This window comes from Mesoplodon bidens, assembly GCF_964165515.1.
Source record: "Mesoplodon bidens genome assembly, chromosome: 17".
Classification (NCBI taxonomy): domain Eukaryota; kingdom Metazoa; phylum Chordata; class Mammalia; order Artiodactyla; family Ziphiidae; genus Mesoplodon; species Mesoplodon bidens.
In genome coordinates this window covers 33,255,306-33,269,313 of record NC_138174.1, presented here as the reverse complement: position 1 = coordinate 33,269,313, position 14,008 = coordinate 33,255,306, and the positions used below count along the sequence as shown (strand labels likewise).

The window sequence follows — 14,008 nt, the reverse complement described above, 5'->3', positions numbered from 1 at the left end:
CTGTTGTGGCCTCTCCTGTTGTGGAGCACAGGCTCCGGACACGCAGGCTCAGCGGCCATGGCTCACGTGCCCAGCCGCTCCGCGTCATGTGGGATCTTCCCCGACCGGGGCACAAACCCGCGTCCCCTGCATTGGCAGGCGGACTCTCAACCACTGCGCCACCAGGGAAGCCCTACTGAATAATTTTTGACCTATATTTAAAACCATTTTTTTTTGAAAGGAGAAAAAAGAACTTAAGCTAAGAATATAAATATGGAAATTCAAAGAAAAAGTAAGGTTTGAAATAAGAGGAAAAGAGGAAAGGAAGGAGAGGAAGGAGTGAGGGTGAGAGAGAAAGAGGCCATGAGGGTGAAAGAGATAGATCTGCTATAGAAATAGGAGGAAACAACAAAAATAAACATCACACTTCATGGCAATAACAAACTGTGAAACAAACCTAAGGGGCTAATTAACATGACAGAATATAACCATAATGCAAACCAAAATGAAACAAAAATAAAGAATAAGAGGGGATGGACTTCCCTGGTGGTGCAGTGGTTCAGAGTCCGCCTGCTGATGCAGGGGACACGGGTTCTTGCCCCAGTCCGGGAAGATCCCACATGCCGTGGAGTGGCTAGGCCCATGAGCCACGGCTGCTGAGCCTGCGCGTCCAGAGCCTGTGCTCTGCAAAGGGAGAGGCCACAACAGTGAGAGGCCTGCGTTCAGCTAAAAAAAAAAAAAAAAAAAAGAATAAGAGGGGAAAAGAGGGAAGAGTGTCCTAGAGTTGTGAAGATTACAAAGATAATGAATGAAAAATGCTTACCATTGTGCTGACATTTAGGAAAACCTCAGCAAATAGTTAACAATTGTTTTATTATTACACACTCCACCCACATATCCAGACCTACAGCTAGCCTTAATAACAGAAAGTCATGGTGGAGCTTAGCTTTTGGTATACTTAGCCAAGTACATCTTGCTGTGTCAGAAATGGCACTCCCACCATCAGTGGCTCAGCAGCACCCAGCAGTCAGCAGGGCAGATAGGCTGGCCTCACTTGCTTTAGAATCTAAACTTTTCTTGATTATCAGGTCAAATCATGTATATCACACATTACCACACAGAACTCTTCTCAGGGATTGTTATCATGACAACCACTAGCCAACACTAGTGCCATCCACTTAGTCTATTCTAGGCTTAACATTGTACTAGATACTACTGTCCCCATCTATCAACAAGAAAGTGCAGAGAACCAGTACTTTAAGCTACTCTCAGACCTCAGTTACATTCTTCTGCCTCTTCCCTTATTGACGTATCAGTTGTCAAAGTCATCAAAACTACCATGGGCCTTCCTCTAGTTTTCAACCCAGGATATTCATTAGAATTACTTGGAGATCTTTTTTTAAAAAACCAATGCCCAGGTCACCCAACTCCTTGCTGATTATGATGCACAGCAAAGGTAAAACAAACAAAAACCCCCATACCATTAGCCATGTTTTTCTCACCTGTACTCTTTCACTTATTAAGATACTGTAGAAACAGTCGACCATGGGCTAATCAAGAAACAAAACTTAGAGTTAATGGGCCCTGAGAAAATGCCTAAGGCCTTCTCCTTCAAAGCAAAATGCTAAATTTTGTCAATTATTTTGACCAGAGAATTCTATTTTCCCTTTCCTTCCTTCCCTCCTTCCTCCATCCCTCTTTCTTTCTCCTTCTTTTTTTTTTTTTTTGTTTTGGTACGCAGGCCTCTCACTGTTGTGGCCTCTCCCGTTGTGGAGCACAGGCTCCGCACGTGCAGGCTCAGCGGCCATGGTTCACGGGCCCAGCCGCTCCATGGCATGTGGGATCTTCCTGGACTCTGGCATGAACCCATGTCCCCTGCATCGGCAGGCGGACTCTCAACCACTGCGCCACCAGGGAAGCTCTCTTTATTTCTTTTTAACTACTCACTTCTTATTTCATAGGACTAAGAGTGTTATTTTTGTCCTATTAAATTAAGAGTTTGTAGTTTAGACGTACTGGTTCTCTGTAATGGACATTCTGGTTGCTTCTCCAACACCTCTCCCTCTCCTTTTGGCAAGTATCCTGACTTTCAGATATGTATCTTCTGCCTCAAATCGAATATGCTTCTAGGAAAGCAGATGGCCCCCACTTGTAAGGGTGGGACACTTGGATCAGGCCTAAACTAACCCACAGACCCTTGCTGAAGCTTCTGGTTCATAGGTTGAAAAGTCGCACAATACAGGTAAATGTGGCCTGAGTGTGAAAGATTCTTTTCTCTTCTAAGTGCACTTCTGGAAGGGACCCCAACCCCATCCCTGTATTTAATAGCTCAGGAAGCTGGGCTCACATGGGGCAGCCTGCTGTAGAACGCTTATGCCAGAGAAAGCAGAAATGAGATGCAAAGAATCAGGATCTTTCATGACAACTCTGAGTCACTAAATTAAACCAGCTGAAATCTACTGTACTTCTGGTAGTGAAGTCAGTCAGTACTTTAGTGTTTAAGCCAGTTTGAGCTGTGTTTTCTGTTATTTGCAACCGGCTTCATCTTAAAAGATCCACTGCACATTTTATAAGGAAGGGAATGACTGTTTTTCAATCAAATTATATTAATAGAGTGCTAAAACAACATATACAAGTTTTGAATATTTTTTGCTGTCATATGTAGTAATGTTACCATACTAAGAACTGCTATTTGGCTTCAGGTTGTTTTGTAAGAAATGTGGCAAGCTGTGTAAGTCAGTTTATTCTGTAATTACAGGGAGGCATCAGTATGCTGTAATTGCCATTCTACAGGAGGCAATTAGTATGGGGCTAGTACCAGATGAACAAGAAAAATAACATTCAGCAAATAAAACATACAGCAAAACAATGTATTTAATAGTGCACTGGTTTTATTGATGGCAGAAGAAAAAATTCTTTCACTTGTAAAAGGTATTTGCTTAATTTATTGTATTTTTTCCCCATTCTTTATGTGGGTTGAATTTTTTTCCCCTAAAATCTGTCTTTTAGTTCTCCAAATAATAATATCCACCATGGCTCCATCTTATTCTGAAGGGAAAGTAGGAGGTCTATCAACAGGTTTTGACCAGGATGTTTCAGTCAACAGCTCCTTTCTTCACAAAGACTCTATTTAAAAAGAGAGGAAGAAAGTGAAACTGGACCCTCAAATTGACTTTTCCATATGCAAGATACACTGCTGAAACTTACCTGTAAATGTGAAGTGTTTGTATAAGTATCAATAGATCACAAGTAGAGCAAATTGGACACTGTTAATTCATAAACATACTGATTTATAAATATACTGATTTATAATTTCTATAAATCAGTATGTAAACAAAAAGCAAAATATTTTAAATAATTTTTTCTTCTAGAAATTCTTAAAGTACATCTCTGTCACTGTTAGTCCCTCTATTGCTAGTATGTGGACCTCAGGAATTCGGATTAACTGAGTAGAGTTTAACAGAGGATGACCTAAAAAAGGTGCAGTCTTCCAATGCACGTGTACCCCCATTCTACCCGCCTCCATTTCCCCTTTGAACACCTTTGAGTTGGTTTAGTCTCACAAGTAATTTACTTGAGTCTGTCGCCTCCCCCTGCCTGCTCCCCACCTTTATCAGATACCACTCTAGTAGAAACACTCTGGGTGGTGACAACAAAAAAGGCTGAGAGAGGTGGTGAGAGAAGCCTTGTTTGCTCCAGTCCTATTTCAGTCTCATGGATGAAAGAATGGTTGGGCAGGGATGGGTAGCATTCCCATGGCTGCATTCAAACAGCACAGAAGTCTTCTGAGGTAAATAGTCTCCTGATTAGAAAATAAAGAGCTTTGGGTACTATTATCCTCACACGATGCCTATCCTGCTGGCATCACGGGATCCTGTAATAATAGCTATCTTTATGGCAATCACTTCCCTGACCTTGATTTGAAAAATTTTGCAAAAAGATGCTGATTTAGATTGTCAAAAAAAAAAAAAAAAAGCCCTTTAAAAATCCATCTTTTACCAGCTACAAATGGTGCTAAAACCTGGACCTTAGAAAATAAACAAAGTCATGGTATTTATAGAGTAGTCTATGCTTTGCTATTGGTTTCAAGTTTTCTGGTTAATATGCAAAATTGTGAAGACTACTCTTTCATGAAACAAATAAGAAACTAGAAATGAAATTAAAAGTGAGTCACCATTTATTAAACCACTTTGCATACTTAGCCTTAACCTCCATGGCACTAGGGAGCTTCCTGCTGATGTGTGTTGTGTGACAAGGTCTTTCTACACAGGTCTGCCATTTCTCTCCTTTTACAGCAGGACACGAGGCTGTAACTCTTTGACTGGACCAGTGCAATAGCTTCTTAGATTCTTTACCTCCTGGTATTGTAATCCATCCTACATCCAACAGCAATATTTCTTTTTTTTTTAATTGAGGTATTGTTAATTTACAATGTTGTGTTAGTTTCAAGTGTACAGCAAAGTGCATCAACCATGTGTATACGTATATCTCCTCTTTTCTGGATTTCCTTCCCATTTAGGTCACCAGAGAGCACTGAGTAGAGTTCCCTGTGCTATACAGTATGTTCTCATTAGTTATCTATTTTATACATAGTAGTATATATATGTCATAACAGCAATATTTCTTAAGCTTAAGCTTAATTTTAATCATATAATTCTTATTCAGAAGTTCATGATAGCACCGAACACATCAAAGTCAAACTCTTAACGTGTCTAAAGCCGTACTCTTCTTCCACCACCAATAACTGGTATCTAATTCCTAGGACTCCAATAATGTCAGAGACCTCTCCAAATGCACATAGTTCTGGTCATTTTCATTGATTATATAACTATGTATACTTTCTCTATCCATATATGCTCTTATCTCTAAGTTGTCTGTAACAATGATGAGCCCAGGAGCTAGAGGTTTTGGGCCCTCTCTCCCCTCAGCGGGTGAATCTGACTTGCCAGCACTCTTTCTCAGACCTAGGCCTATTTCCCACATTGCCCCCAGAGACCTCCTCCTCCACTGAGCCCTAACTCCCAGCTATCTCTTGCTTTTGCTAAGCACTGATGTTGTCCTTAGGACCAGGCTCAAGCAGAATCTAATTCCCTTTCCACTTTTGGGGAAGTATATGAGTATGTAGGGGTGGGCGGTGGTGGCGATGGCATAGAAGGCTTGTAAAAAACCTTTTTAGGATAATCAAAGAATGTAAATTACACATCAACAACTTTAAATCTTTGATTTAATACATTGATTTAAAAAACACTTACTTAGCAGCTACTATGTGTCATTCATCACCTAGCAAAGTACCCAAAACATAAAGATTATGACTACGAAATTATGTTTTTTAGAAGTGATAAAAGAAAGTGTCTTAAGTGTTTCTCACTATCTTGAATAATTTTAAATGACAAAATCTTACAAAAATTTCAGCATATATTAGAATTCATGCTTATATTTGCTGGAAGTCAAATGGCTGAATACAGTGTATATCTTCTTTTTAAATGTTTAAGTTAAATGGAAACCAGGAATGAGGAAATAAAAACAAAATACACTACCAGATGTAAAATAGACAGCTAGTGGGAAGCACAGGGAGATCAGCTCCGTACTTTGTGACCACCTAGAGGGGTGGGTGGGATAGGAAGGGTGGGAGGGAGATGCAAGAGGGAGGGGATATGGGGATACATGTATGCATGTGGCTGATTCACTTTGTTGTACAACAGAAACTAACACAGTATTGTGAAGCCATTATACTCCAATAAAGATGTATTAAAAAATAATAAAAAATAAAAGGCCTATGTTAAAAACCTTTCATTTAAAATTATATCTTAAGAAAAAAAGTAATAAATATAACAACTTAAAAAAAAAGAAAATAATATATTCAGTCGTGTGACAAAAGCAAAATGTATAATTCTTATTGCTGAACCTCCCATTCAAAATTACTTCATAATTTTTCATAACATATGTTTGAACTAAGTACAAAAATGAATAAATAAGTTTTTTCAACCAAGATCACATGTGTCTTACTAATTAATTTTTAGAGTAAATTTTGCAGTGAGGTTTTTCTAGTGATACCATCATGGGACTGTCCCCCACCAAAATTAATTTTCTTACTGTGAGGATTTCCATGTCAACAGTATAATCCAAAGCAAGCATCTGGGAAAGATGGAAGTTTTAGCTCAGGAAACATAGAAAACCACTTAGATTGTAACATTTTAGTTGATTAGGAACAACCTGCACTGTACAAGATTGTAACATTTTAGTTGATTAGGAACAATTTGCACTGTACAGTTTGATACAAATAAGCTACAATTACCCCAGGGCTGTGGTTTATAATTTACTTTTAAGCAGTGTACTCTTTTTCAAAGGAAATTTTTGATGGAACCCTAATGTATAAAACATATGAAAGACACTAAAGAAGAGGCCAGAGGACTGAGAGTTCTACCCATTGGCTACACTCTTACTCAGTCCCACCATCTTCTCTCTACTTCTAGCCCTCCCTTCAACAGCCCTAAGGCACCCTTGAAGAGCCCTAGAGTGCTGCATCCACTCTCCTAGAGCAATCAGAGGGTTGAGAACCTTTGGCCTCATTTTAAAACCTGTTTTAAACAATTTAGAAGACCCTGGAAAGCTAACAGGGAATTCTGTTTTCATTTACCTTAAATAAGATTTAATTATAAGCACACTGAGCTTATTTTAAAAGTGGATGTTCAACCGTGCACAATGTAAAGTTGCTGAAGTCCTTACGTATACTTTAATTCTGCTTTGGTCAATTCTTGCATGCTACAGAAAAATGCCCAAAGTCAAGAAGTAGCTCTTCTGTGATACTGTGGACAAAAGGTCATGTTTGTATACTTGACAGCCTTGTATTAAGTGCAAAGAAAAACCAACGATAAGAGGGAAAGGGCGCTATACTGGCTTACTCGGGTAAATCAGAAGTCAAATAGCATCAGGCTTCTGCTCCAGGCACACTATTACATAAGGAGCAAAGGGCTAGAAAATATATGAAAACATTTCTTCATTTAGGATGACAGAACTAATTTTTAACCAATGAAAGAGCTTTGGGGAAGCTGCAGGAGATATAAGACTCTGGAACAGTGCTGTCCAGAAATATAATGTGAGACATATGTAATTCTTACTTTTCTAGTAGCCACATTAAAAAGTAAAAATAGGGCTTCCCTGGTGGCGCAGTGGTTGAGAGTCCGCCTGCCGATGCAGGGGACACAGGTTCGTGTCCCGGTCCAGGAGGATCCCACATGCCGCGGAGCGGCTGGGCCCGTGAGCCATGGCCGCTGAGCCTGTGCGTCTGGAGCCTGTGCTCCACAATGGGAGAGGCCACAACAGTGAGAGGCCCACATACCGCAAAAAAAAAAAAAAAAAAAAAAGTAAAAAGTAAAAATAAACAGGTGAAATTATTGTAATAACTCTTTATTTAACCCAATTTATTAAAAATATCATTTTGATATATAAATAATAAAAATTATTGAGTTTTTTTCAAACTAAGTCTGAAATCTAGTATGCATTTTTTATTATTTATAGCACATCTCAATTCAGGCTAGCTGCATTTCAAGTGCTAAACAGTCTTGGCTGGTTTGAGAGTCACTTAGTAGGGGACAAATACAATGTGGATAACAGCATTATCAGAATGAACAGCTGAAATAAGGAATAAGAAAATAAGGAATTGGGAACAATTTCTTAAAAATTCTCAATAGTCTTGCTACTAAGAAGAGACTAAGAAAAAAGATATAAAGTCTAAAATAGTCTTATGTGATGTATAACAAAATCTGTAATGGGAAAACTCTAATTATTAAAAAAAATATTCAAAAACCCTGGCATAAGGAAAAAATAGAAATGTTACCAAAGATGGCAAAAGTATTTCTTTCTAAAAATATATTAAGAAGTAAGGTCTTTGTTCATCAAATGAAAATGTCTTAGATTGGTCCTATAATTTGCTGACTTTGTTATATTTCTCTTCCTTCCTACTGAAGATGTTTTTCAGATACCACCTCTCTTGCTGAAACTCTAAGATTAAAGTTTCTGGATTGACAGCATAAGGCCTCAAAATTACATCTCAATAAGCAGTCATGTTGTCTTCATCCAATTCCTGAAGATATATATGAAACATTTCCTCTTTCTTAAAAAGGACTGAAATCAATTAAACAAAAAATAAACTTAATTACCCAGGTTGATAATTATTTAGTCCTTTGTTTTCTTTCATCTTCTTCCTGCTTTCAAACCTATAGTCATTTCACTGATTGTCATCACCTCCAATAGAAAAGAGTAGGTACAGAGAAAAAAGGGGATTAGGGATAGCATTTGCGGGGAAAGGTTTGGAGAAAAAGTAGTTTGTAACTGTGGTATTATCTTAAATACTTTATAATTGAAAGTAGTTTTAAAACATTAGTTATCTTCTATTACAGGCAAACCCCAGATATACTGAGGGCTCAGTTCCAGACCACCACAATAGAGTGAATATCGCAATAAAATAATCACCCTAAGTTTTTGGTTTCCCAGTGCATATAAAAGTTATATTTACACTATACTGTTGTCTATTGAGTGTGCAATAGCATTATGTCTAAAAAACGATGTACATGCCTTAATTAAAAATACTTTATTGCTAAAAAGTGCTAACCATCATCTGAGCCTTCAGTGAATCATAATCATTTTGCAATAGTAACATCAAAGATCACTGACTACAGGTCACCATAACAAATATAATAATAATGAAGAAGTTTGAAATATTGTGAGGATGACCAAAATGTGACACAGAGACGGAAAAGTGAGCAAATGCTGTTAGAAAAATGGCACTGATAGAATTGCTTGATGCTGGGTTGCCAGAAACTTCCAATTTGTAAAAAATGCAATATCTGTGAAGTGAAATCCAATGAAGCACAATAAAATGAGGTAGGTCTATATGTTATTATGAAATATTATATATATATAATACTTATATATTATATATAATAATATATTATATATAACTGGACTTATATATTTAACATGATAATATCTTTCTTTACATGGAAAGCTCCTCACAGTGTCAACTTTACCTTCTCACATTAGGTCCGAGCCCGGGGAGGTTGGTAGAACTGCTGGGTTGGCCGAGTGGATCGTCTTGGCTGGCCATCACCTCCTCTACGGAATTCAAGAGTTTGGTCATAGGTGGCTTCTTCTTCCTATTTGCAAAGAGTAGTGATTTAACATGTTCAAAACAGTTCCAAGTTTCCTACATTAAATATATTTTATGGTCCCCATTTTGATATACCCTCTTAAGCTGCCCTGGGATCCACATCTGTCAACTTTTATAATAGTGGGCGGCAGGGGAAAGAAAAAAAAAGGCAAGGACATTGTTAAAACTCTTTTGGTCCTTGTTAATAGAAGGATGAAATTTATAGTGGTAACATTAGAATCAAATTTAATTCTAGAAAAGGAAACTATTTCCACATAATAGTATGGTTATCTCCTCAAATGACTTGACACAATGTGGTAAAAACACAGAAAAGCGAGCAATGTAATACAATTTTAATTGAATATTTGGGCTTCTAAATATTTCCAGGTATTTATCATGGAAAGGGGTTTTGGTAAGATATGGAAAAGGGATTGAGGAGCCAGAGAATGTTCACCAGCTGTTTGTCCTCATCTGATGAAACCTCCAACATCGTTAAGAACCTTACATCTAGAGACAGGAAAAAATAATGGATTGGAATGAGGAGAGAAATACAATTTACATATAAAGAAAGCTTCATGCGAGACACAGCAATTGACACAGTAAGACGCAAACTGTTTTCTTCTCATATTCTTTCTTACTGGTAGAACCAGCAACTCAAGGAATGGCATGGATAAATTAGTATAAGCAGAATAAACAGCAGAAACAGTATAGTTAATTACAATATTTGAAAAGGACTTAGAAGCAACAGAAATGTAGCCAAAAGCCACACTGGTTTCTTACTGAGTGCTGCCACCCTGTTATTTTAGTGTTTTAAATTAATGCGGCTGTGAAGTATGTTCCCTTCAGAGAGAGAAAAAAATTGGCTCTCATTTTTGTTTATGAAAGAAACAGTATCTATTTCAAAAGCAGAGTTTAAATTCCAGCTGAATTATCAGAGCACAGTAGTTTGCATGATTTAGGAAATTTATCCTATTTCTTCCTCCTCCTCTTTACTTTATCATTGAATCTTCTGTCCCAAAAGATTGCTTTCCTTTGACCCTAATAGCAAATGGAGTTATATGAAAGACTGAGTTCTATTCTTTAATTTTTACTGGTCAACTATTGCAATTTTACTTGATGCAAGTAGAAAGATGCTATGATAATTTGATCAAATCCTATTATTTAGAAATGATATTTAATATTTGGCACGAACGTATCACTCATTAATAGGCACTCTCCACAGTATTCTTAAGAACCGTTATCTCCATTTTATATAAAGGCCACGGAAGTCCAGGAAAGCTTTGTGACTTTGCCCTAATACTTAGAAGATAAGTCTGAGTTTTGATTCAGATACTGCTATTTAAATCCTTAAGTTTCGGTCTGCATGTAAAAGAAATAAACTAATTGCCCAAAATTAATGATCACCCTTAAGGGGCCATCATCACCTAAATAAGAGAATAGAGAAATCTGACAATATATCTGGCATAACCCAATAACAACATTTTAGAGACAAACTTCCAGATTAGTTCTCCTTTCTCTATGCCCCTTTCATTAATAATCAATCTCAAAATGGTTAGAAGCATCAGATATTATGTCTATAATTTAGTAAAGCAATTAAGATGCAGGAAGAAAAATTAAAGTGCTCAGGAAAGAAGAGAAATATTTTTTATTAATATGGTCACTGCTCTGAATGATTATTGTCAAATCTTATAGCTAAATTTGAAAAGAAACTATTTATTTTTATGACATATGACATTTGCAACTGTGCATATTAACTGAGAAGGATGAAAATATGTTTGCTGCTGTAGAAGGTGAAGTAATTATTCTAGGAATTAGAATGGAATCTTATTATTCTCCACACCCAGCTGCAAAACTGGTTAGAGGACATCTAAAGACCTATATACTTTATCAATAAAATATAGTATTAAAGGTAGGACACTACATTTACTTAGTGAGTGAGCTGGATTTATATAATAAATATGACATTGCTATTTGAAAAACTATCTCTACTGTTTAAAAGAATCTCAGACTATACTAGCCATAACCAATTAAATGGTTTTATAGAGATGACCAACCATGAGATTTCTTTCACATTATTTGATGTCTTCACAATCATTTTATACAAAATGGAGGTAAAAAATAAAAATAATTCTGACAGCTTGGTTTTCAGTTGTCAAAGGCACAATCTTGCTCTTTTAACTTTGAAATATTCTTCCGACAGAGTAGTTGGGGGCAAACCTGGTTACCCACAAAAATCACTTCATACAGTTTAGAGCTAGTAATTTTTAGTAATGAATGAACACCTCTTTCCATATAACACAAGCTCAATTTAATAGATCAGTTTATTTGGAGTCATCTTTGAATGAAATTTATACCTTTATCTTCTTCTTTTAGTTTCACTACTCTGTAACAGCTTTAGAACTAAAAAAAAATTTAATTGCACAGTTGATGAACATTTTAAAAAAATCTGACAATATTTTGAGCTGGCACAGTCCTGGAAGGCTATCTGGTCTGTCCCCTTAGATTTGACAGATGAGGAATCTCTAAACCCAGAGAGGTGATTTTCCCAAGTCACAGAGCTCACTAGAGGAAGAGTCCAGACCAGGGCCATTTTGTTTCTGACTCAGACAAGGCTCTTTAAAAGACTGGTGATAACGTTTATAAAAATGGAACTGACCAATGCCATCTTCACCAAAGCTTTTGAGATTTAGAACCATTTTATTGGGACTCAGATTTTTGCTCACCATGCTATCAGATTTACCTGGTTTGAAAATACTAAATAAATAATATTTAAAATGTGCCCTCTTTTTATGCCAATATTTAGTAGTTTATTACTCCTTTTAATGAAAAGATACATATGCAATAATCATTGTGACACCAAACATGAATGAGGTGATATGTTGAAAGGAAAAAAAGAGTCACAGCACCAATGCAAAAAGGAGATACACAATGTCACCTATTAAAACACATTTGACGGGTCACAACTACACCTTTCCTGCATATCATTTTTAGTCTCTCATTAGCACAAACTACATCTTGAGTGAGAATACAGACAAATACATTATTTCCTCATTTATAAATGAGCTGTTGGAAAAGCTCATTGTAAATCAGTTACTTCGAACCTGGAACATACTTCAGTAGGAGGTGTGAAACACATTTAAATACAGGTCACGTTCTCTGTTCCACAAACAAAGGTGATGTGCAGATAAGCATATAAACCACCACTCTAAAGAAGGTGGTGGATCTGGTGGTTCTCAACTGGGAGTGATTTCCCTACCCCACAGTGGGGGGGCGGCGGAGGTAGCCAATGTCTGGAGACATTTTTGGTTATTACAACCTGAAGGAGTAGGTGGGGGGAGTTGTTACTACATCCAGTACGTAGAGGCCAAGGATGCTCGCTAGGCAAATGGAGGAGGAGGAAACTTCCTATTCCTAAGTGTCAGGACAGCCTGGAAAATAATTTTGAAGTTCTGGAAGTTTGGGTTTGCCACCCTTTCCCTTTACCTTTTCGGATATTTCTTCTGCTTCTGTCTCTAATGCCTAAAAGCTGCGTTTATGGAACTTCTGTGGGGAGGTTTATATTTGCTGACAATACTATGTTTTCCTCTGCTTCAGCAACATGTTCATACTAACTTAACTTACTGAACTGCCTTATCTTACATTACCATTTCTCCAGTATTTTTGCACAGCCATGACTTTGTAAGGAGAAAACGATTATTGATTACTGGTGGGAGTAAGGAACAGGAATGGCAATTCTCTTCACAAAAAACTTGGAAAAACTTACTAATATTGTCACCTCTAATAGCTATTTTGTGTGAAATTTAATAAAAATTTTTCTAGTCAGTTCCTTTTAACAATTTGCATAGCAGTCACAAAAACACAAGCCAGCATACAAAATGTATACAACGTACCCTCAACAATAATCTTTGAACTCTGAATATTTTGAACACTGAAATCTTAATGAGTACATATCTCCTTCAGTGATTCACATATGAACTACTTATGAATTTCCAGACCACCTTTGCCTGTCTGGTTAACTTGTGTAGTCAGTTTATAGAAATAGAAACTAATTTTAATATAAAACCTAAGCAAACAAAAATTTTAAAGACAAACCTGCTTTCCCAAAACATCATGTAATAAAGGCAAAATAGGGACAGTAAAAAGATCATTGGTTGGCAAGGGTTAGGAGGGATGGAGGGATGAACACGCAAAACACAGGAAGATTTTTAGGGCTGTGAAACTATCCTGTATGATACTATTATGGTAGATACATGTCCCAATACATTTGTCCAAACCCAGAGTACACCACGAGTGAACCCTAATGTAAACTATGGACTCTGGAAAATAATGATGAGTTAACGTAGGTCTATCAATTGTAATATATGTACAACTGATAGATGGTGGGGGATGTTGATAAACGGGAGAGGCTATGCATGTGTGGGGGCGAAGAGTACATGGGAAATCCCATACCCCTCTCAGTTTTGCTGTGAATCTAAAACTCCTCTATAAAATAAAGTCTAAAAAACAAAAAACAGGCTGTAAAATAGGCCACATCAGTGGGATACTTTGCACCTCTTATATTGCTGATGTGGTAGATCCTTAATATTTGATGAAATATTTGTTGACCTGCCTTATTAAAATGGCACATCTTGATCCATTCAGATTCTTCCTGTGGTTATCCGTAACTAAAATATGAGAATTAAATTTCTTTCATCCTTGTGATGCCATCAGCATTAATTAATGTATGAAAACCACTTTGAAGATTATTGAGCTTTCTGAATTGGCTCTAGGTTGTGTTTAATTTTGATTATACCTTGGATATTCATAACATTTCCTCTTGGTTTTCACTGGAAAACTTTGACCTTTGATTTTGCTTTTTAGTCCAAGCAATGAAATAAAGTA

At 36.9% G+C, this 14,008-nt stretch overlaps 1 protein-coding gene across 3 annotated transcripts in view; it reads right to left on the bottom strand.

Annotated features, from left to right (window-relative positions):
- Positions 1 to 2,852: 2,852 nt before the first annotated feature.
- TDRD3 (tudor domain containing 3) overlaps positions 2,853 to 14,008 on the bottom strand; it is a 202,927-nt gene continuing 191,771 nt past the window's right edge. For all 3 annotated transcript variants that reach the window (XM_081214807.1, XM_081214805.1, XM_081214806.1), the window contains 2 exons: positions 9,009 to 9,134; positions 2,853 to 3,105 (listed from right to left, as the gene is read on the bottom strand). In XM_081214807.1, coding sequence (XP_081070933.1) covers positions 3,075 to 3,105; positions 9,009 to 9,134 — 157 coding nt within the window. In that variant the 3' untranslated portion in view covers positions 2,853 to 3,074. The remainder of the gene's footprint in view (positions 3,106 to 9,008; positions 9,135 to 14,008) is intronic.